At 41.2% G+C, this 23,595-nt stretch overlaps 1 protein-coding gene across 3 annotated transcripts; it reads right to left on the bottom strand.

The window, feature by feature from the left end:
* Positions 1-1,557: 1,557 nt before the first annotated feature.
* On the bottom strand, positions 1,558-23,266 carry NDUFAF5 (NADH:ubiquinone oxidoreductase complex assembly factor 5). Of its 3 annotated transcripts, none has more exons than XR_015740652.1 (11): positions 22,928-23,221; positions 20,439-20,479; positions 18,379-18,442; positions 17,599-17,646; positions 17,382-17,485; positions 16,321-16,360; positions 13,693-13,890; positions 5,280-5,340; positions 3,647-3,747; positions 2,136-2,218; positions 1,558-1,948 (listed from the first exon to the last, which is right to left on the bottom strand). XR_015740652.1 is itself a non-coding variant. In XM_026712822.2 (11 exons), the coding sequence occupies exons 1-11, from the start codon at positions 23,177-23,179 to the stop codon at positions 1,853-1,855; spliced, it is 1,071 nt and encodes a 356-aa protein (XP_026568607.2). In that variant the 5' UTR covers positions 23,180-23,266; the 3' UTR covers positions 1,558-1,852. The 3 variants fall into 3 exon arrangements, 2 of the variants coding, with proteins under 2 accessions (XP_026568607.2, XP_087775402.1); XM_026712822.2 differs by having other exon boundaries at positions 3,647-3,730; positions 22,928-23,266; XM_087919276.1 differs by lacking the exon at positions 13,693-13,890 and having other exon boundaries at positions 3,647-3,730; positions 22,928-23,222.
* Between the last annotated feature and the right edge of the window lie 329 nt (positions 23,267-23,595).

Below are 23,595 nucleotides of genomic sequence, written 5' to 3'. Positions count from 1 at the left end.
TACTGCAACTTAAATATTTTGAACAGCTGAAGAACTGCTTCACTGAGTTCCTTCCAGCAATCTCTGAGTATTTAATTCTTCCATACATCAGTTTCCCCATATCATTATGTGATTTCATCTCCTCCACATTGGAAGAAAAATTATGGATTATTATACATCTGGTTGATCCCAACTTGCCATGCACACCAAAAGTGAAATGGACCTCATTTTAAAGAAAATTAGACAACCTGTGACCCATTGTTTTAGGGATATTTTCTTCCCAAATTCCTCAATGCCTTCAATAATGGCAGAATTTCTGATGTACTGCTTTCACTGGAAAATTCAGGGAAATGTTTATAGAGTTATATCTTCACTTGAAAATAGCCCCTTGTTGAACTGCATAGCATAAACATGAGTTGACCATAGGGAATATTTTATAATATTCTATGTTAAATTACTGTATTATGTCACACAAATGTTCCATGGTGATTTTTACATCATAAAATGCTTTATAACATTTGCCAGATTTCAATTCCATGGCTGCTATGTGTTTTGTATTTTGGGCACAATCTGTAAGTGAGACCATTTGATGTACCTTGGTTCAAAAATTGTTGCTCTATGATGCACTGTTTCGCCCAGTTAAAGGATACAGACACAAGAGTTTTGGTAGTATATAGGTCAGTTGATTAACTCTTCCAAATTATCCCTCCCCACCTGGGCTGGATTCTCACAACATAATAGGCTAACATGTGACTGGTTTATTTGTAGATCATATGTGGAGTTAATTCTGGTAAACTACGGTTCAGTTAAATGTGGAAGCGTAAGATTTATTTTATACACAACAGGCACACATGCATGTATATATAGTAGGGGGAATTAAATGTAGCAGTTCTGCAAAACCATTGAAGCCATAATATTGCAATCCAAGTATTGTGGTTTATGATATTTTTACTGGAAAAAAATAACAATTTTAACAAATGCAAAAGCTAAAATAAATAGTGATAGATCTTTGAATAATGTTGCTACAAGTCAGCATGCATGCCTGATATAACTGTCTAATGCAGCATAAAAAACTCTTTTATTCTAGATAGTTGAGAAATTTATTCTGAAAGAAAATGGTTGCAACCAAGAAAACATCTGGATCTTTATTATTTTGGTTGACACCTTGGGGTGGCAAGGTGGGGAAATGCCTCTGCATCATATTCTACAAGTGGCTCAAATTAACATGTCATTGTGCAATGATACATTTCTCTAATGATATGATAATGCATGTGGTGTCATTGTGATAGTTACCTATGGGATAAACATACAAATAGAAGCCCACTATTCCTTTATTCTTAGCATAGCCTACTGTATACCATTTACATTTCATCTCAGCTCTTCACTGATGAGCCTTGGGATCCTGGCCAACAATTTAAGTCCTACAAGGATGTGGCCTGGCATAGTGGAATTACATGGCTTTCATCAAACAGCCCACTAGATAACAGAGGGCACATTATCTCACAGAGGGTGCAAGCATTGCAGCAGAAAGAATTGACCTTCCAGGACTCGTAGGAGCAACTATCCAAGTCTCCTCTCCATCATTCATTTATTCTTTTATTGAATAGCCAAACCTCTCATATTTTCACATAGGCAAGTAATATGTGTACAGAAATACACTCTATCATTTCTCTGGATGTACCCAGATCAAATTGGCAATTTTGCTACTACTATTTGCATATAAAAATACAGCCACTGCATGGTAAACAGGAATAAAGGCCCCCTTTTTGTCCTAGACATCGAAGTAGTTTTGGGGAAAATAATGTTGTTTGTCAATGTTAAATGATAACTGTTAAATATCCAACAGGCTATGTACAATTTGTATTACTATATTTCATGTCGAAGTGTTTTTTTTGCCTGAAATAAGTTCATTTATTTTTCTCAGATCTCCAAATGATGCTGTTGCAGAACCTCTCTCTGCTGGTTGTGCCTGAAAAGGAGAAAGAAGTTGCCGTTTTAAATATTAAGAAGCAAGTGTTAAGTAAAATAATATGGTTTTATTTTTATTTTTAAAAAATCAACTAAAAACCCTAATACATACTCTTGTTTAGTCACCCCACGTGTTACAGGGTGGCTAAATAAAGGAAGGTAAATATAACAGGGAAAGTAAATATTACCTGTGATTTATGGAATTTCCATCCTATCATATAATATATCTGAAACGTTGCGGGTATTGTCCCATCATTATTTCCATACAACTCTGTAAAAAGAAACATTTTGCGTTTATTTCATTGCAGCAAAAAGGAATACAGCGGAAACCTATCTAATCCATTATAAAATAAGTGGTTTATATCCGATTCAAGACAGCTTGATGCTTCAGATGTATTGGTTCAAGTCCCTGTGCCAGCAAATTTATCAACTATAAGGAACTGTCAAAAGAGAACGCAAGGGAATTCAATGGGTTCATTGGAACCACACCACCCCTCTTGGCCTAAATTCCTCTCCCTTTTCTGTCTCTGAGCTGAACCCTGGTTGTGCTAACAACAGTGATAACAACATTGATAACAATGGCAGTCAATGAGAAGAATCAACAAAGAATGACAACTTTATATCATAACCGTGTGTTACTGACTGTAGCTTTCCATTCTCCCTTTAGTATTAGGGCCAGTGGATTACACACCTATGCTGGAAAGGTACATTCAATGGTGCTTAAACATTTGTGAACCTTTTGAATTTTCAATATTTTGGTATAAATGTGACTTAAAACCTGATTTGTTCACCACACAAATCCTAAAGTTGATAAATAAAACCTTATTAGACAAATGAGTCAAAAATATTATATTTGCTCATTTATTTACTGAGGAAAATTATCCAAAGCTGCATATTTGTGTGTGGTAAAAGAATGTGAAATGTTGTTACAGTTAGTCCTTGATTTACAACTGTTTTTTTAACAATGAAGTCATGACAACCTCAGACAAAGTGACTTACAACCTATCCTCAAAGATATGGCTGTTACACCACCCCATGGTCATGTGATCTCACTTTGGGCACTTGTTAACTGGCTTGCATTTACAACAATTGCAGCAAGTTACAGTCACATGTTCACAATTTGAAATTTTCCCAGCCAGCTTCTGACAAGCAAAGTCAATTGGGGAAGTTGGATTTGCTTAATGACCATGGTGAACTGCTTAACAACCACATTACAATGGTTATAAAATCGTGTCCAGTCAGGTAATGACTTGTTTGGAAACCACATTAGTCATCAACATTATGGTCCCCAATTGAAAGAATTCAAGGACTATATGTACTACTGCCTGAAGAGGCAAACCACATACAGAAAGCAAACTTTTTCACAAATTTTTAAGCACCACAAAAAAGATGGTGGGACAGAAAATTGCATGAAATGAGTAAGCTGGAAAATGTAGAGTGACAAAATCTACTTCCATGTGATAAAGATGAGTTACTTCAGGGGTTCCCAACCTCCAGTCTGTGGCCTGGTGACAGGCCGCAACCCGTTTGGAAGCGAGTTGTGGAAGTGATGGGTAAGTGCATGTGCGAAGCTGCCTTTGTGAAAACGAAGCGCACAGGCAAAACCATCCTCTCTGCTTCCCTCCCCCTCACTGCTTCTCTCAGTCCGTAGAGCCAGAAAGATTGGCGACCACTGTGTTACTTAATAGAAAGCTCATACCTTTATACACTGCTGCAGCTGCCAACATGGTCGCTCTATGTATCATAGGTTTCCTGTTCCAACAGCAATTACTTTCTCCCATACCTAAAAACAGTTTTAGGCTTTAAAAGAAGATACAGCATACACCATCAGTTGAATATATTTCAGCAATATGAATAGGATCAGATGAGTGCAAATGTTTTAAAATAACACCAAAGATCTTATTTCTGCTTACTCAAAGACAAATTTATCCATCAACAATGAGGTTAACATGCAGGACTGCAGCCCCAGCATGTAGTCTTTAGCCCAAAAACCTCCTTATAAACTTATATACACTAAGATTAATGAACCCAGCGAAAACTGGGACCTATACAAAATGCAAAGTACAATTAATATGATTTGCCAGTAAATAATTTTCTATGAAAATGCCTTCAGAACACCAGCAGCATAAAACTTCAAATATATACACATACCTTCCTTCTACAACAGGACAATGGTTTATATGTCACCTGGGAGATACACTCCACTAAATTCAGTGGAATTTATTTCCAACTAATTGTGCTTAAAACTGCAACCTATGTTTCTCTTTAATGTACAGATTAATCAAGACAGTTACAACCCAGCTCGCAAAGCATTCCCTTCAACTATTTAAGGGAAGAAAAGATTCAGTGTGATTCAAAATTACTCTGGTGAATCAAGTCTGGGCAGAAATGAAAAGCTACTTCACTTGATGTATGGTGATAGCTCTGTTGTGTTAATATATATGATTAGCTTAAATGCAGCCAGCAAATTGGCCTTCAACAAATCTACAATGTAAACCCACAAAATGTCTATTGGAATGCATGGGTCACAGCTATGGCTTGCTTATTTAAAAAAATCACTCTGGCACCCCCTAGGTCAGAGGTGAGCATCTTTTGAGGGAAGGGACAGCATATAGCTGTTTTTTCAACTCTGTTTCTGGAGGAAGGAAGGAGATGCTAACACTGCCCTGGTATAGTGTTGCAGGGTACAATATTTTTTTTTTGGGGGGGGCACACATGCAATGCTGTGGTGCCTGGAGAAAATGAACAGGGCTGATGTCCCAATGATGCTTTTATCATCTGACTCCACGCCCCTTTCTCCTTTGCCAAACCCCTCCAGATGTGACCACGGGCTGGTTAGCGGGGAAAGGGGAGCTGTGGCCTCTAAGAGATAAATTGCTATAATTCTCACTTTTAAAACCCTCCCCAAACTTGGAGGATGTTCAAAAATACCCACCACCACCCCCAAATTTGACCACTTTACTATTAACCTCTTTGGCATAATTTCAGAATTTACTACCTATTTTAAAAAGGTGAGCATAGCATACAGAGTTTTTTGTTTTTGACTTTGAATAAGTTAAACACAATATGCAGAACTGTATACTATCAATCTTAACAGCATGTGAAAAAGTAAACTGCAAGAGTAAATTATATTATGCATCTCTAAGTCCTGAAATGTATATTACTTCTATATTTACATATTTTTCCTTAGTTTCTCTTGAAAGAGCATGTTCATTCCCATTAATATACCTCACAGTTCAATAATAAAGTAATAAACCCTAATTTATGTCTCCAAATAAAGTCAAATCAGGCTGGTAGTTCACTCTTTAAAAAAAACAAACCATGGAACTTGCCTTGTAGATCAGCCATAATTTCAAACATTCCTGGATAGTTAACTTGGATTTCATCTGAATCCTGGAAATAGTAAAGAGATTTTTGACAATCACCAGAACAAAACACATTAATTCTAAAAATGGGACTTTAGAAATAAATAAATGAGGTCAAACCCAATATTGCTAATTATGATTTTTTCATCTAACATACCACTGCATATTGTAGAATATTTTTTTTAATTGAACTGAAGAAGCCCGTCAATAAAATGCTAACATTGCAGAGTGACAGAAGAATAATCTGTTTGGATAAGAAAAAAACTACAGCAACCTCCAACAAATGATAGTTTTACTCCAGGTAATAGAAAGAGTAGTCATCCAGCAAGCTAGCTAAACAGTCAATAGCTAGGAGAGTCAATAACTAGGACAGAGACTCTGAGCTTGTATAACACACTAAGCCTTATCATGGTTTGATTGGCTACTGTGGTTGGTAAATCAAAGACTGGGATTTGGTGTTATGTAGACAATGTAGTTCATTTGACAAGCTATGGCTTATTGAAATATGTTAAATCAGGGCTGTCAAACTTGCGGCTCACAAGTCAGATGCATCACGCACTGGCCATACCCAGGTCCGGTTTAGCGAAGGGGAAAAAAAATCACGATATGTCACATGATGACACCGTGACAATGCTAGTTTGACACCCCTATGTTAAATCATTCCTTCCCCTTTTTTCTTTCAGTCCCAAGGATTGTAAGGTTGGGGAATTTCAACTCAACTTCCCTTCTGTTAGGGTCTTGATGCAGCCCAGGAGTTCTTAACCACAGCAACAACAGGCCTGACCAACTAATTAAGAGCCTGATGTACATGAAAGGTCACAGGCAAGATCTAGTTTTTGATGTGGTTAGACACAAATCAATTGGAAAATGGGGGTGAGGGACTTTAAATTCCACCAATTCTCATAGAGGATATTTTCTTACCATCATTTCAATTTGTATTCTGCCCAATTCCCAACAATTCTAGGCAATTACAATAAAAATATTTTAAAAACATGGTTTTTGTTTTCAAGGTAAACAAGACCCAAAAAACAGACGGGAACAATTTAAAAAGAAATTCAGACAATGCAAAAGGGTGGTTTTACTCACCCTCACCAGTCAGATTACTCTTTGACTGCCATGGAATTTTACAGCATGACTCAGTTTTCTCCACAATGGGGAAAAATGGGTCAAAGGGCATTTGGGGAATCTCCCAAGAGTGTGGTATGCAGTTTGATTATGGTCACCCATTGGAATAATGGGTCATGTAGGGGCTGAACTAGATTGCACCGGGGCAACCTCTCTCTATCTGGAGATCCACTGCAGTTTCTTGGTTTATTGAGGAGATGAGAGATATGAAGTGGTTGAGAAGATACCTGAACACAGCTGGAAGGCCCACCTCATGTCTGATACTGATACAAGCTCATGTTTAGCAGCAAAACCAAAATATGTTGCCATCCTACTGACATCCAGCAGCCCTTATAATGCAACTTGCTCCTTTCTCAAGAATGTTTGACAAGACTGGCATCTGAAGAGTTGCTGGGAAGAATTAGCATTAAAACTGCTTAGATTTAAGAGGAGCTAGACTTCGCCTGGACTAACACAATGGAAATTTGTAGGATGTCCTCTTGTGAACTGGAATCATTCTGAGTTTGTGTTCCAAGGAAGCAGATAGAACCATCTGCAATGCCAGTTCCACCACTTCTCAGGTGGGTCTCTGTTTCTGATAACTCGCTAAGGTTTCCTGTGAGATGGCGGGAAGTTGGATCGAAGCAGTAATTAGTCCTTCCTTGAGGGAAGGATTGTTTCCTTCATTTCTGAAAAAAGCTATAGTGTGCCATCAACTTAATAAACATTCCAGCTATTTGGACTTTGGACCCATCCCTATTTTGGACTTTGGACCCATCCCCAGCCTTCCTTCTTAAAGAAATGTTGTGGGGAAAAACATGCCTTTACATGGTATAGCCTTAGAGGAAATGGATTATTTAGATCCTTGGCAGTCAGCTGTCAGGTCAGGATACACCACAGAAACTGTATTGATCATACTTGGTGGCAGAGGTGGTATTTAGCAGGTTCTGACCAGTTCTGGAGAATTGGTAGCAGAAATTTTGAATAGTTCAGAGAACCAGAAAATACCCCCTCTGACTGGAGATTTTACAGTATTCTTCCCAGGGGTGGGATTCTACCAGTTCACACCTATTCGCTAGAACCGGTTGTTAACATTCTAAGCAGTTCAGAGAACCAGTTGTTAGAAGAAATTACTGGCCTAATCCTGTAAGGAAGGCAGGAAGGAAACATTCTGGTGTTGCTTACAGAAACTGCCTCTCTGTTAACCCTTATTACATTCTTGGCAGGACTAGACTTCCTGTCTCAGGAACTTCTCTGGAATATTTTCCCCCTCCTTTGCTGGTACTTTGCTTGTGTGGAATGACCAAAGTTACAATGGCACTGAAAAAATGACTTATGACCATTTTTCACACTTATGACTGTTGCTGCATCCCCACAGACATGAGAAGCCAGGCGAGGAGATGCGTGCCTCGATGTGAGTGATATTGAGTAGGCCACGCCCAGCCAATAACATGAGCACCAAGCCACATCCACCCAGTCACATGACCATCAAGCCACACTCACCACCTAAGCCACACCCACAGAATCGGTTAAAAAATCTGAATCCCACCCCTGATCCTTCCCCTGCCACGCCCACCAAGCCACGGTAATAAAAAAAAATTGAATCCCATCACTACTTGGTGGTGTGTGAGGTTGGGGAAGCACAATCCTCCTTGATCTCTTTTGGTACCATTGATCATACTGGAATATCCCCGAATGGTTAGAAAGGAGAGGGGAGACATTCAACTACTTTGATTAAATGACCAGGATAGGGAAACTTGAACAATCTGAGACTTTGAAGTCTTTCTGCTAAAATCCAGGGGACTTTAGCACAGAGGTCTCCAAACTTGGCAACTTTAAGACTTGTGGACTTCAACTCCCAGAATTCCTCAGTCAGCCACGCTGGCTGGGGAATTCTGGGAGTTGAAGTCCACAAGTCTCAAAGTTGCCAAGTTTGGAGATGCCTGCTTTAGCAGGTAAAGCTCTTCTCCCTCAGATCTAGATCCATGGAGAAGTCTATTAGAGACGGCAGGTTCAGCCAAGTCTCTATAGATCAATTGCCAAAGTTAAATAAAGGTAGTCCTCGACTTAGAACAGTTCATTTAGTGACTGTTCAAAGTTACGTCATTTTCAAGTGACTTCTGACCGTTTTTCACATTACAACTTTTGCAGCATCCTCAGGGTCATGTGATCCGAATTCAGATTCTTGGTAACTGATTCATACTTGTGACAGTTGCAGTGCCCTGGAGGGAGGTGTCATATGATCATCTTTTGTGACTTTCTGACAAACAAAATTAATGGGGAAGCCAGATACACTTATCATCCATGTTAAAACAACTGCAGTGATTCACTTAACAGTTATGGCAAGAAAGGTCATAAAATGGGGTAAAAGTCACTTAACAAATGTCTCCTTTAACAACCAAAAATTTGGGCTCAATTATGGTCATAAGTTGAGGACTATTTTTATATTAATTCCAGTTCGTGGTCTGGTTCCTATGTCTGCTTGGTATAAGGCATACACCACAACTTAAATATTTCTTTCAGTCAAAGCAAGATAACAAGTGGTGACTAACAGCTGTTGTAGTTTTCTGGATTGTTCCTTTCTTGTAATAGATACCGTGTTTCTCCAACAATACGGCCTCCACCAATAGGAAGGCCCAGCATGATTTCTAGGCATGAGGTGAAATTCAGCCCCGCCCCCAAATTTAGGCCTATTTAAACCATGCGTTTCCCTGCCATTTCTCATATCATTTGTTAGAATTACACGAGGTGAAGAGAAATGGGGGGGAAGGGTAGGGGGGATGGGGAGAAAACTGGCCTTTAGGAGTGGCCTGCAGGTAGCCTAGGCTAGAATACCCTGATAGCCGATAGAAGCTCCCTTGAAGGCAGAGTCCCGCTTCAGGGCGTGGCATGGCTGCCCTTATCCCCACGCCTTTAGGCAGTCTCTTTTGGGCAATGGAAGCTCCCCAAATGCAGTCACCAGCCACTTTGATCGGCCGGTAGAAGCGGCCTCAGGGCGAGAGCACACACAAACACACTCCCCTCGCCGCAAGGCCGCTTCTATCGGCAGACGAAAGCTCCCTTGAAGGCAGAGTTCCCAGCCGCTTCAGCGCGTGGCGTGGCTGCCCATGTCCCCTCACTTTTAGGCAGTCTCTTTTGGGCGATGGAAGCTCCCCAAATGCAGTCTCCAGCCATTTCGGCCGTAGAAGCAGCCTCGGGGCAAGCGCACACAAACACACAAACTCCCCTTGCCGTGAGGCCACTTCTATCGGTAGGCAAAAGCTCCCTTGAAGACAGAGTCCCCAGCTGCTTCGGGGCAAGGCGTGCCTATGCATCAGGTTCCCAACTGCAAACTCAATGCAACTGCAAACTCCATGCAACTGCAAGCTCAGTGCAATGTACATATGCTGTTGTCAGAATAAATATCAGACGACCCCAAGATTCCCGCTGCATTTCTGCTTCCTGAGCCAGCCATTCTTCTTCGTCCCCTCAGATAGCCCATTCCCCCCCGCCTTGATTTCCCACTGCAACCATTTGGATCGCAGGAGGGTTGCTAAAGAAGCTTTTGTCTTCTCCTGCCCCACTCTTTTAAACTTCTCTCTGCAGCCTTGTAAATCCTCTCCTGGGGACTCCCTCCCAGCTCCAACCCTGTTTAGTTTTCATCCTAGACAAGTCCCCTCCCAGGTGCGCTCTGGGAATCCAAGGCTTGTTTCCTCCCCCAATCTCTGACTTGAGCAGAGCAGGCACTGGGGTGGGCAGGGAGGGGGCGGAGTGGAGGGGTTCCTGTTTTTTTTTTGCCTGAGCTGGGTGAAGATCATCCTGGTGGCCCCAAAGGGTGGTCTTTCAGATTGCTTTAATGATTAACAGGACACTTCCCTGAACCCCCAACTCCCTCCAGTGGGGAGGACGGCGTCTTGCTGGGCCCGGGAGAGATGATGGCTGCATTGCAGGGGAGAAACACTCCCCCCCCCTAAAAAAAAAAGCCCCTTGGGGAAACGTAAATGAATGAATAAACTCAAAGGGTCTTGGGATAACCCCCCCTCCCCCCCAGGTAAATTGCACCAACAAAAGAGAGGTGGCGGAAGAGCAGGGACCTTCAGGTTCAGAAACTCGGTTAAGCACAAGCTGCTACTTCTTCCCTTCCTGCCCTCATTTCACTTTGCCTTTGATCACAAAGCAGATTTTAATGATAAACAACCCTTTTGTAACTGACCAACTGCATGCCAAATCCCAGCCACCACCCCAAGGTGGCTTAATGTGTTTGGGTTAATTGATTAATTGAGTTAATGATCTAAAGTGATTTTTATTTTGGTCTAGAGAGAAGATGAGTTTAAAAAGAAAGAGCTACTCTGTGGTCTGTGGAATTCAAGAAAGCAATCGTGGAGGATTCTCGTGGTAAGAATCTGACCGCGTTTTGCAAAGAGAATGTGTTGCATCTCTGTATGGTCCGAAAATGGAGAGCTGAGTATGATAACCTCAGTCAACAGGTGCAGAAGGGAAATGCCAAGAAGTGCAGGTGTGGATCAGGTCGGCATCCATTATATCCTGAACTTGAAGACACCATCGCTCAATGGATTGCTGACAGGAGAGCAAAGGCTTTGGTTGTACACAGGGCTGATATTCAAGCATTTGCCCTTGCAATGGCACCACAGTTTGAAATTACCCAAGGAGAATTCAAAGCCTCTCATCGCTGGCTGGATGGCTTCCTTCAGCAATATGGATTGTCTCTGAGGAGATCCACCTCACTCTTCAAGCTAGAAGATGCTGAGATTGTCAAAGGGCACTTGCTTTTAAATCATTTGTTGATGACATTGATTTCTCCAAATATAATGTCTCTCACATGATTGCGATGGATGAGGCTGCAGTTTTTTGGGGCCAAGAGGCTCAAACAACAATTGATAAGAGGCGTGCCTCGTCAATTTACATTTCATCAACTGGATATGAAAGTGCACGTATTATGTGCATCTAGGCCATTCGTCTGGATGGAACAAAAGTAGCACCTCTTGTCATTGCCAAGGACAAAAAAGAAAAAATTGAACATGTTTCAGGGACTTATGTGCTTGAAACCGAAAAGGCTTGGTGTACACAGGGTGTTATAAGGAAGTGGATCGAGTTAATACTGCCACTTGTTGTGCAAGGTGGCCAAAGAGGCATGCTGATATGGGATGCAGCCAGCACTCACCGTGCCAAAGACATGAAGCGTTTCCTTGCACAAAGAAGAGTGGATCAAATAATGATCCCAGCAGGAATGACAGCACATCTCCAAACCCTAGACTTTGCAGTAAACAAACCATTCAAGGACAATCAGCAGGTACAAATCAATGACTATATTGAGAATCGCATGGAGAGAAATCAACGAGGAAACTTTGTGAAGCCTAGCCTGGCAGAGGTTGCGAGTTGGGTGAAGAAAGCATGGGATCCTATCACTGACACCTGTGTTGCCAATGCTCAGGATACATGGACAAGAGAGGCGGGATACATGGACAAGAGATACTCCTTTAAGGAGACCTCTATTGCTAAACATCAGCGATTGGGACGAATTCCTTTACAGGCAATGGAATCACAAGAGCTGCCAGGCGGAATTCAGGCTTTGAAGTGTTATGACGATGTTCTAGAAGAAGATGACATAACTGTTTTGGAATAAATTGTTCCTACGTATGTTTGCATAAATTGTTCCTGTGTTTGAATAAATTGTTCCTGTATTTGAATAAATGGCTTGGTTTATTTATTTTTATTAAAATGGTGGATTTTTAATAAATTGGGGTGTCGCTTTGTGGTTCCCCTGGGGGTGGTGGCTGGATTTGGCATGCAGGGTAAGTTACAAAAAGGTTGTTTATCATTAAGATTTGCTTTGTGATCAAAGGCAACGTGAAATGAGGGCAGGAAGGGAAGAAGTAGCAGCTTGTGCTTAACCAACAGTTTCTGAACCTGAAGGTCCCTGCTCTTCCGCCACCTTTCTTTTGTTGGTGCAATTTACCTGGGGTGGGGGGTGTTTGTCACAAGACCCTTTGAGTTTATTCATTCATTTACGTTTCCCCAAGGGGCTTTTTTGGTGGGGGAGTGTTTCTCCCCTGCAATGCAGCCATCATCTCTCCCGGGCCCAGCAAGACACCGTCCTCCCCACTGGAGGGAGTTGGGGGGTTCAGGGAAGCGTCCTGTTAATCATTAAAGCAATCTGAAAGACCACCCTTTGGGGCCACCAGGATGATCTTCACCCAGCTCAGGCAAAAAAACCAGGAGCCCCTCCACTCCGCCCCCTCTCTGCCCACCCCAGTGCCTGCTCTGCTCAAGTCAGAGATTGGGGGGAGGAAACAAGCCTTGGATTCCCAGAGAGCACCTGGGAGGGGACCTGTCAAGGATGAAAACTAAACAGGGTTGGAGCTGGGATGGAGTCCCCAGGAGAGGATTTCCAGGGCTGCAGAGAGAAGTTTAAAAGAGTGGGGCAGGAGAAGACAAAAGCTTCTTTAGCAACCCTCCTGCGATCCAAATGGTTGCAGTGGGAAATCAAGGCGGGGGGGAATGGGCTATCTGAGGGGACGAAGAAGAGCGGCTCAGGAAGTAGAAATGCAGCGGGAATCTTGGGGTCGTCTGATATTTATTTTGACAACAGCATATGTACATTGCATTGAGCTTGCAGTTGCATTGAGTTTGCAGTTGGGAACCTGATGTATAGGCACGCCTTGCCTCGAAGCGGCTGGGGACTCTGTCTTCAAGGGAGCTTTCCGCTGCCGATAGAAGCGGCCTCGCAGCAAGGGGAGTGGGTGTGGGTGTGGGTGCGCGCGGTCGCCCAGAGGCCGGTTCTACCAGCCAATCGAAGTGGCTGGTGACTGCATTTGGGGAGCTTCCATCGCCCGAAAGAGACTGCCTAAAGGCGAGGGGACATGGGCAGCCACGCCACGCGCTGAAGCGGCTGGGAACTCTGCCTTCAAGGGAACTTTCGTCTGCCGATAGAAGCGGCCTCGTGGCGAGGGGAGTGTGTTTGTGCGCGCTCGCCCCGAGGCCACTTCTACCAGCCGATCGAAGTGGCTGGTGACTGCCCTTGGGGAGCTTCCATCACCCAAAAGAGACTGCCTAAAGGCAAGGGGATATGTGCAGCCACATTTCGCGCTGAAGCGTGTGGGGACTCTGCCTTTGGGGAGCTTTCGTTGGCCGATAGAAATGGCCTCGTGGAGAGGTACGTGCGTATGGGCCACTCTGGGGGGGGGGAAGTCACCCCCGAAAAGATGGCCTAGCTGTTTTTTCAGGGGTCAAAAAAAACTAAGGCCCGGCCTTATTTTGTGAGAAACACGGTAATTACCACTGTCAGTGTGTTGAAGCCAGCTCTTCCCAGTAGATGTCCTAGGTCGCTCACAGCTGTAAAAGGAGACACATGTGGAGAAAATCCACCTTCTCTTTCCAGTTCTGCTAGTTGCAAAGAGCAGCGGAGCTCAAAGAGTGTGTCTCCCCCAAACATAGAACCAATAAATACTCCATCAGGTTTAAGGACTCGGTGTACCTAAAACAAATCACAATTAAACCAGGCATTAATAAAGATCTAATATAGCCTTTCTTATATTTGAATGGTAAGGTCTTACTTCAGAGTAAACACCAATCTCATTGTAATGCAGCATGCCACTGAAAGTCACTATACAATACTTAGGCCTACTTCTTTCTTAAATCTCATTGGATATATAATACAAGAAATATTTAATCAATGCATTCGCCGCAATTAGTGGAATTGGAAACGGCCGCCCAGCTTGATGTAGGATCCAAATTAACACATCTCAATTGTTATGAGAAGTATTATATGAGAAGTTCAACAATGAATTGCCCCCAAACATCTGGATCAATATTCTAATTCAGAAGTGAGAGATCTTTTGGGCTCTGGAAATTACATGCAGAAGCAGCTACAAGTCAGGGTTATACATCAATAATACACACACAGATGTATATGCATGCAAAAACAGGTGTTTCCCCCAAAACAGACAGCACACTCCCTTTCAAATGAGGAAGAATAAATATCTGGGTACGACTCCTGGCAGAAAAAACTTTAACAGCAATAGCACTTAGACTGATATACAACTCCACAATGCTTTACAGCAGTCTCTGAGCAGTTTGCAACATCGCCATATTGCCCCCAACAATCTGAGTCCCAATTTTACCGACCCTGGAAGGATGGAAAGCTGAATCAACCTTGAGCTGGTCAGGATCGAACTCCTGGCAGTAGGCAGAGTCGGCCTGCAATACTGCATTCTAAGCACTGCGCCACCAAAGGCCCAATATTATTATTCACGGAGATAAAGTACAAACCTTGAGATAGGATGGGAGAATAAGAAAGGAACAAGAATATTGCACTTCTGTTGCTGCTGCTGCTAGTAGCTGTCAAAAGAGCAATCTTCTTCTTCCCATCTGGTAATCAATTGGTAGCAAAGAAAAGAATGTGGCCAATCTGGATCGTTATAGACTGATCATAGTTGCATGTGGGTTATGGATTACTGAATCCTGCTATTCTGACCCACACCCTTTTCCAACAAATCAAACACAATCCAAAGAGAACAGAAACCTTTTAATGCTTCTGCAGAATAATTAGCTGGGATAAGTATAAGTCTTGCCAAACTGTGCCAGACTGCCAAAAGATAACAGGCATGAAATAATTTGCAATACAAGAATCTTCAAATACAAACTCAGGATACTGGAATGTCCACGAGGCTGGAGGTTCAAAACGTCTTTGCCTTCTACAAAAAACATTTGTTTCACGGCTGGCTTTTATCTTCTTGAAGGAGGGGCCATGACCTTGCAGCCTTATTCCTGAGTCACCCATGCTGTTGTTGCTGCTCTTTCCTCCGAGTGATCCTGCACGCACGCACGCGCACTTGGCACAGGCTCCTTGGGAACCTCCTCATCACTGCTGCCAGCCCCCACAATCTCTGAAGGCAGCAGTCTACTCCCTAATGGTCCTGGCCCTTCATCTGAGTCTTTGCTCTCCTCAGCCATCCATACCTGCTGCCAGCTAACCATAACAGCTGCCCTGGACTGAATTTTATCCACTTTGCTGTATTAACTGTGAGCAGATAAGTATATTACAAGTGGACAGACTTTGCAGGTAGTCCTTGACTTATGACTATTTGTTTGAAGTGATGACAACCTTGAAAGAGTGACTTACAAGCTGTCCTTGAAGTAACAGCTGTCACACTACACCTGTGATCATGTGGTTGCAATTTGGATGCTTGGCTTGCCTTTATGATGGCTGTAATGTCTTGTGGTCATGTAACCAAAATTTGCAACCTTTCCAGCAGAATCTAACAAGCAAATTCAATTGGGGAAGCCCAATTCGCTTGATGACTACTTGATTCACTTAGCAACCATGTGATTCACTTAACAGCTGTGGTGATGTGCTTAAACAACCATGGTAAAAATGATCGTAAAATCAGATCCGAACACGGTCCCAACTGTAGTCATAAGTCAAGGACAACGTGCGTGTGTGTAGAAGGTAAGAGCTGTATCAAAATATCATAGGTCAGTATCTCTTTCAATCTGATTTCTGTTGGAAATAAGCTCAAGGAGGCTACTTTACTACACCCCTTTCCTTCTTTGCCAACTCAGTATATCATAGCTGTTAGCCGTACACAATTATTGCTGAGTTGAGGATGCTTGCTTTGCCAATTTTGTTGCTGCTTTAGGGATACACTGATGTAGTTTCCTTGGCAACTGTAAGGATGTAGCTTATTACTGCCACCTTCTGGGATGCCATTTCAATCTCTCAGTCTAGTCCCCTGTCTTCTTGTCCCTCTCATTACCGAACTAACTGGGCCTGAACCAGTGTAGCTTTTGAGCCCAAGTAAGGCCAAGCAGGAGCTGCCATCTGCATGCTAAAACGATGGTTAAGATTAAGGGTTATTCTCTCCACCATATCGATACATTAAAGGGAGGGGACACGTGTACTTACTTCATGCAAGGCTTTGGGAAGATCATTGATCCAATGCAAACTAAAAAGGAATTACAATAGAAAGCAAGTTAGCAAAAGGGAAAAAAAAACCCTCTCTCACCAGTATAAAATTTAGATGGCAAACTCAGACTGGCATATTGGCACAAGAAAAATATACCACACCAGAGCTGCATTTACATAATATACTAAGAGTATGACCTTAAGTAACATAAATGCATGTGGCATCATTTCTGCTGTGCATTTCACCCAAAATTTCAGTTTCACTGTAGTGTATTGTGCAAATTCAAAACAGATGCCATCTTGGATCCCTTTAACTTAAATACATAGTGATATAGAAACTAGTAGCCAAACTTTCCTCATTTGTTACTGCAGATAACGCACCACACTTCCTAAAACAGTGTTCTGGAAACGTCGCCGGAGTACATGTAGTAAAGTCAATTTTCTTCATATTAATCTTCTAGCCTCTCAATTATAAATTGCACTTGCCAAACTTGTTCTTATAGCAGGCCAGATATTGTAGAAGATGACCAGACTGAGCCCAAGGGAGCAGTGGTGGGATTAAATTTTTTTTACTACTTGGTTCTGTGGGCGTGGCTTGGTGGACATGGCAGGGGAAGGATACTGTAAAATCTCCAGTCAGAGGTGGTCTTTGCCGGTTCTCCGAACAACTCAAAATTTCCGCTATCAGTTCTCAGAACTGGTCAGAACCAGTTGAATACCACCTCTACAAGGGAGAGGTCAAATGCGTCATCAGCCATGAGTCCCTGCAAGCCCACAAGAGATCTAAGTTCAGCCTACCTTGAATTCCTTAACTCCCGCTTATTTCCTTTGACTGTTAGTAGTTCAGATTCTTGTCGAGAGTTTAAGCTTGCAATGAAACTTTATACTCATTTGAACTACCCGAAACTCTTGATTTCCCTATTATATTAGGGAAATATATAATATACTAACACACAAAACTGCAATCTTAGAAACAGTTTTAGAACCTAAGGCTCCCAATTACAAAAATCACTATTCTCGCTATAGATGTTTCTGTCTACTTTAAATCAATTGTTAATTACCTCAGACTGCTGACAACAAGATTAAATGTGTTTTCTTTGAAAGGAAGAAATTCTTCATCCGCTATGATATTGACTCTTGGTATTTCTGAATCTATTGTGTTCTTCTAAATCAGATTAGAAGAAAAATAATTTAGGATAATCCAGTTAAGACAGTTCAACTTTTCAGTTTTTCAGTAGCATGAGTTAATAGCTGACAAATAACACGCAAAAATCTTACCAGAGCATTTTCAGCCACATCTGTTTGAAAAAGCCTTTCAACAACATCCTGAAAGAAAAACAGGTAGTGAATAATTTACAGATATTTTATTGATTTTATTTAGAAAACTGTTTGTTTGACTAGCCAGAAAAAAAAAGTAACATGATGTATGTGATAAGGCTGTTTCTTCATTAAAAGATAATATTGTATATATGCGCCATTAAACTATTTATTTGAGTTCATTATTTTGTTAAAATACTTCTGAAACATTGCAAAGGCTTATGTATTGGGGCTGAAAGGTGAAAGCCGAAGCAGTATACTCTGCCCTATAATTGGGCAGACCAGGTTGCCCTGATAGATCGGTCCCACCAGAAAAAAACACTTAACCTTCTGCATAATTACTTAAAAATCCAATTGAACCAATGAGGGTTACTTCTTTGTCACCATACAGTATATCAAAAAGCTGAGATGATAAAGACAGAAGATGATTAAACAGGAGTGACATTTGTTAGATCTTATTTTGAGTATTCAACAAAGGCTTGACTGATTACTTAGTTCAGTTGTCTGATTCAAATTTACAAGGTTAGGCAGGTTCCCACAATGTATTATAATGTGATTTGTCTAGCTGCAGCTTCGTGTTTTGTAGATACCCAAGCATTCTTGGGTTTATAACCCATGGTTTATTATTTTGATGTATTGTGTAAATCAGTCAAATGTGATTTCAATAGAAGAGAATGTTGTTATTTATTAAGCAATCCACAGGTTGTACTGCATGAATAAAAATCAAACTGCAAAAAATACCTTGTTTAAATGCTGAGCAATGTAGCTTCGCCCACACCCAAGGTCCAAGGCAAGGGGAAATGTCCTTAAGAATGAAAAATAAAATAGGATTAAAGTGCAAAACTGCAAACCAATGGTCTATTTTAACCTAAATTTCAAAGATGTATTGCCTCCTTGAAACTGTCTGATTTACAGCTTAGTCTGATAGTGGCAACAAATGGAAAACAGAATGTTTCTTTCGCTGCAGAAAACCTTTCTGCTTTTAAGATTATTAAGGTAAAGATTCCCCTCGCATGTATGTGCTAGTCATTTCTGGCTCTAGCGGGCAGTGCTCATCTCCATTACAAAGCCAAAGAGCCAGCGCTTCTGAAAAAGTCTCTGTGGTCATGTGGCTGGCATATCTAAACATCAAAGGTGCACGGAATGCTGTTACCCTCCCAACAAAGTGGTCCCTATTTTTCTACTTGCATTTTTACATATTTTTGAACTGCTAGGTTGGCAGAAGCTGGGGCAAGTAATGGGAGTTCCGTTACGCGGTGCTAGGGATTTGAACCACCGAACTGCCAACCTTTCTGATCGACAAGCTTGGCGTCTTAGCCGCCGAGCCACCACGTCACTAGTAATCTCATAATAATCTTAAGATTATTATGAGATTTTAAATCCACTCTAAAACTATATTAAGCATATTTTAGGGCTTATACTACGGTTCTGTTCCTGGTTGAAAAGTGTGAGAGTATTTCCCAAATTTGGGTTACTGTGGTTGGTGAAGGTTTCCAGAATCCCAAAACCAGGTATGGTGTGCAACTGGAGGTTTCAGATTTGTCCAGTCTTGTTTGATATGCAGAGTGAGAACAACGAGTAGTACTTACAGTGAGATCTGAGCTTCATCTAAGTTGTATGAATAGACTGAGATTCCAGTTAAATAGAAACAGACAGAAGTGTATTTTGTCATGTCTCCAATCAACAACCTGATCCAACATTATTTTTATAGGAAAAAGTTTTTAATTGCTGAATGTACCTTTGATTACTTCAATCAAACATGCCAGCAATGGTTTTGAGCTTCATGAGCATCAAATTTTTTAGGTGGATTAGATCTTTTTTGATGGGGGCATGATTCACTTCTACAATCCTGTGTCAAGAAGACCATGTTCTGAGAGTGGCAACCAAAGTGTGTAAATCAGAGGTGGTATTCAGCAGGTTCTGACCAGTTCTGGAGAACTAGTAGCAGAAATAGTGAGTAGTTCGGAGAACCGGCAAATACCATCTCTGACTGGCCCAGCCCTCATCTATTCTCTGCCTCCCGAGTCCCAGCTAATCTGGCTGACTCTTCTTTTGTTGCCCTGCACAGGAGAACAGAGCTGGAAAGCAGGTTAGTGGGGTGGGGAGGAAATGGAGATTTTGCAGTAACCTTCCCCTGGAGTAGGGAGTGTATGGAGATTTTGCAGTATCCTTTCCCTGCCACGCCCATCAAGCCACGCCACAGAACCGGTAGTAATACCACTAGTGCAAATGTACAGGAAAAGCCCCACAAATCAACATCCGATTGAAACATATGACTCTCAGTCAAATGAGCTGATTATCCTAGAATTTCACATAATTTTAAAATAAAATATTTAAAATATTGTCTCAATATTTACAATAAAAGCTTGAGACAGTTCATATTTGTGCTGTATGCTGTTTGTTTAATCAGAATCTTTTTATCTTACAGACAGCTCTGATTGCACTGTAGGTCACAATACTTCAAGATTATAGATATACTAAAGAGTTCACAATTTTTTCTCTCCTGTCCTCATATCCGCAAATAGATCTGTCTGCCATTTAAGGGGCGGGGTTTAAGGGATATCTGACCAGACTTCTGTTCAGAAAAAAGACAGAGCAACCTAGTCACATCTGTTTTATAGATCAGAACTTCCTTGTCCTCATTTTTCAATACTGACAAATGTAAAGAACTTCAAGTAACAAACGAAATAGCATAATTTTACATTATACACATAAATAAAATAAAAATAAATAAAATTTATATTATACAGTCAAGACACCTCATTTTGTAGAGAAAAAAAAAACATGAGATAAAATCTTACCTGCTTATGTCAAACACACGATCGGCCATCCTACCACCAACCTAGAATACAGGGGGGAAAAAGAAGATAGGCACTGGAGGCTTTCAAGATACTGGGCAGCCCTTTGTTGGTATATGGTCTCCTGCTCGAGCAGAAGGTGGACTACGTGACCTCCAAGGTCCCTTCCAACTTGGTTATTCTATATTCTGTGTTGCTATTTTTTTTTTTTTTTGCAATCTTGATATTTAGCATAGGATTTGGGGAAAATGTTAAAACTATTACAGAATTCACACTTCAGGCCAAGTCACTACATTAGAACTACACTGTAAATAATCCAGGTGACCACTAGAGTTAATATTGCCTATTCTTTGCAGCCATCATGTGGTCCAAAAAAGGACTGCATCCTAGTTCTGATAATTCTAATAATGGATATGATCCATACTGCAGTGGTACCTTGGTACTCAACTGCTTTGAAATTCATCTAATTTGGTACTCAACACATTTTGACACTAAAATTTTCTCCTAGTACTCTCTGTTTGCTTGGTATTCAACACACAAACTAGAACTTGTCAGTGTTGGCTACCTTGTGACTCACTATTCTTTATGGGGAAAATTTGTTTGGTACTCATCATTTTGGTACTCATCACGGCTCCCAGAACCACTTAACAATGTGTACTAAGGTACCACTCTACTTACTATGTTGTATTAATTCACAGTTCTGTTAAATCACAAATCATGAATTTTGTTTTAATGCAATATGTGAACAATCCGGCTGCAATTTACTCAACAACATACCAAGGAAGACCACATTGTGGCATCTAATCAAATAAACTGCAATTTATAAACATTTTTGGTATCAGGTTATTAGTTTTAAAGTATCTTTTGTTTTTTGGTGACATTGCGTGCTTTTTAGTGTCATCAATACTTCGAGTTAGTGTATTCCTATAATAATTCATATAATTACAGCCGTGAGATTGGCTTATGCACAACAATGGAAAGGTAAAGCAACTCCACGTGAATTAGAAATAATTAGGAAAATCTGGTTGTGCGCAGAAATGGACAAATTGACACAGGAATTAAAAAATAAGGATGAATTGGATTATTATAAAGTACAGGATAGTTTCATGGTTGGTTTGAAAAAAGAAAGGATCAAGACAAATAAGAAATTATTATATATATATATATATATATATATATATATATATATATATATATATATATATATATACATACATACATACATACATACATACATACACATACATACATATATATATATATATCTATACATACACACACATACATACATACAACAGAATGCAAATATGTATTATTTTTATATGTAATTTAGCAATGTAAGACACAATGTGTGGGTTAGGAGGATTGTACCGTGTTCAATGTTTTTAATGTTTCTTTTTCTTTTTGTTTGTGTTTGTTTGTTCAATAAAATTTAAAATAAAAAAAATACTTTGAGCTAGTGTTGACTCATGGCAATTGCCTGTAGTTTTCTTGGCAAGGCTTTTCAAAGTGGTTTGCCCTTGTCTCTTTCCTAGGGCTGAGCGTGAATGACTGGCTCAACCTTAGCCAGCTGGCCTTGTGCCTTAAACAGCAATATAAGTCAAAGTCTCCAGGTTTCTAGTCTGGTACCTTAACCAACTGTAAGTAATTCTTGCCTTACATCCACAATGGGGACAAGTCTTTCTTTGCTAAGCAAGGCAGTTGAGTTATGCCCAATTTTACTATTCTGACTTGGTCGTTAAATGAATCATAAATACATGGCATTGCCAAGCTCCTGAATTTTAATTATATGACTGTCAGAATGGTGCAACGATCATATCATAAATCACTTTTTTCAATGACTGTAACTTTGAATGGTCATTAAACAAATGCGTGTAACTCAAGGACTATCTGTGTCTGACAATGGCTGCTTAAAAAACAAACAAAATTAAGGTTACACAAAACTGAAGAGTTGCTTTAGCAGTTCGAAAGTTTTGACATCTCATGTACATCTCAATCATCCAAGTAAGGTCAAAATCAAAACGACCTTGAATCTAACCCCAGCCATTAACATAACTTTATGGGGGCTGATTAAAGATAATTGGCAATCAAATGTTCAAAATGTCCCAAACTAAATCGATAATGTCAGAATAGTTAAGAAAGATATATACAGACCAAAAAGAAAAAGAAAATTGGCTAAAAGACAATACAAAATCAAAATAGGCTAAAAGGTTTGCTCAGGCTCCACGTATATCCCCAGCAACCTAATCACCCCTTATAAGGTTTTCAAGATATGCCTTAAAGTATAATGTATTCGTTATTGCCCGAAGGATCATAACAATATTGGCTGGCTTTTTTAAAAAGGCACTGAATGCAATCTCGGCAATATTTGGAGGCTAGATTGCTTGCGGCTTTTCCCTGACAACAGAACCGTAAAGTATTTTCAATACTTTCCCAAGGCACAGCAAGAACAGGGAGCGCCCTCTCCTCTCCTCTCGCCCCTTCGCCTCTACCTCTTCCCGCAGGTACTCGCAGCGCTCCGCGTGAGGCTGCCCGGCTGCCCAATTCTTTTGCTTCCGCTTCATTTGCCGGTCGAAAGGGCTGAGGGCTCCAGGCCCTGTGACGGGACGAGACCCCGCAACGCCGGGCCCCGAAGGGAAGAGGTAGCGGCGGCGGAACCAGAGCCCGCCAGGTGTGCCTCTCGCCGCCGCCGCCGACTGCAGGCGGCAAAGGCACGATGCCCGCAGAAACGCCTTCGCTTCCATTGCTCCGCCGGCGCCCGCTTTTGCAAAGGCTGCTAGAGCTAGAAAAGAGAGAGCAACAAACGCTTGTCGGGTTCGCAATATCCGCCTGCGTGGAGTTCAGGTCACTTCTGCACACTAGCTTGGAGCTTGAAGCCGGCAAACAAACCTATTTGAAATAGATGGATTGGCTTATTTGTATTGCATATATTTCAGTAGCGGAAACAGGCGTGTGTTTTTTTTTAATAAATCTGAATGCGAAGTTTCTTAACTTAGGGGGCTGGACTAGAAGACCTCCAAGATCTCTTCCAGCTCATTCTATTCTATTCTAAATGTAAAGATAGACCCTGCTTGAATTGCTTGAAAAAGACAGGTGAGGAAAGCATAATAAACCCCTTACTCCTGAGTTCACCGCACCGGGTTCTTTTTATGGCTTTATT

The sequence above is a fragment of the Pseudonaja textilis genome, chromosome 1 (genome assembly GCF_049901715.1).
Source record: "Pseudonaja textilis isolate UNSWEBS1 chromosome 1, rPseTex1.2, whole genome shotgun sequence".
NCBI lineage: Eukaryota > Metazoa > Chordata > Lepidosauria > Squamata > Elapidae > Pseudonaja > Pseudonaja textilis.
This window is presented reverse-complemented; position numbering and strand designations above follow the sequence as displayed.

What these genes read in the sequence shown, in the direction of transcription:
- NDUFAF5 (XM_026712822.2), bottom strand. Translation starts at nt 23,179, where the DNA reads ATGGAAGCGAAGGCGTTTCTGCGGGCATCGTGCCTTTGCCGCCTGCAG. An exon ending in CTTGTTGTCAGCAGTCTGAG is followed by an intron (nt 16,361 to 17,381) that starts GTAATTAACAAT and finishes ATTCCTTTTTAG; the next exon opens with TTTGCATTGGATCAATGATC. An exon ending in GCTTCAACACACTGACAGTG is followed by an intron (nt 5,341 to 13,692) that starts GTAATTACCGTG and finishes TACTATTTCCAG; the next exon opens with GATTCAGATGAAATCCAAGT.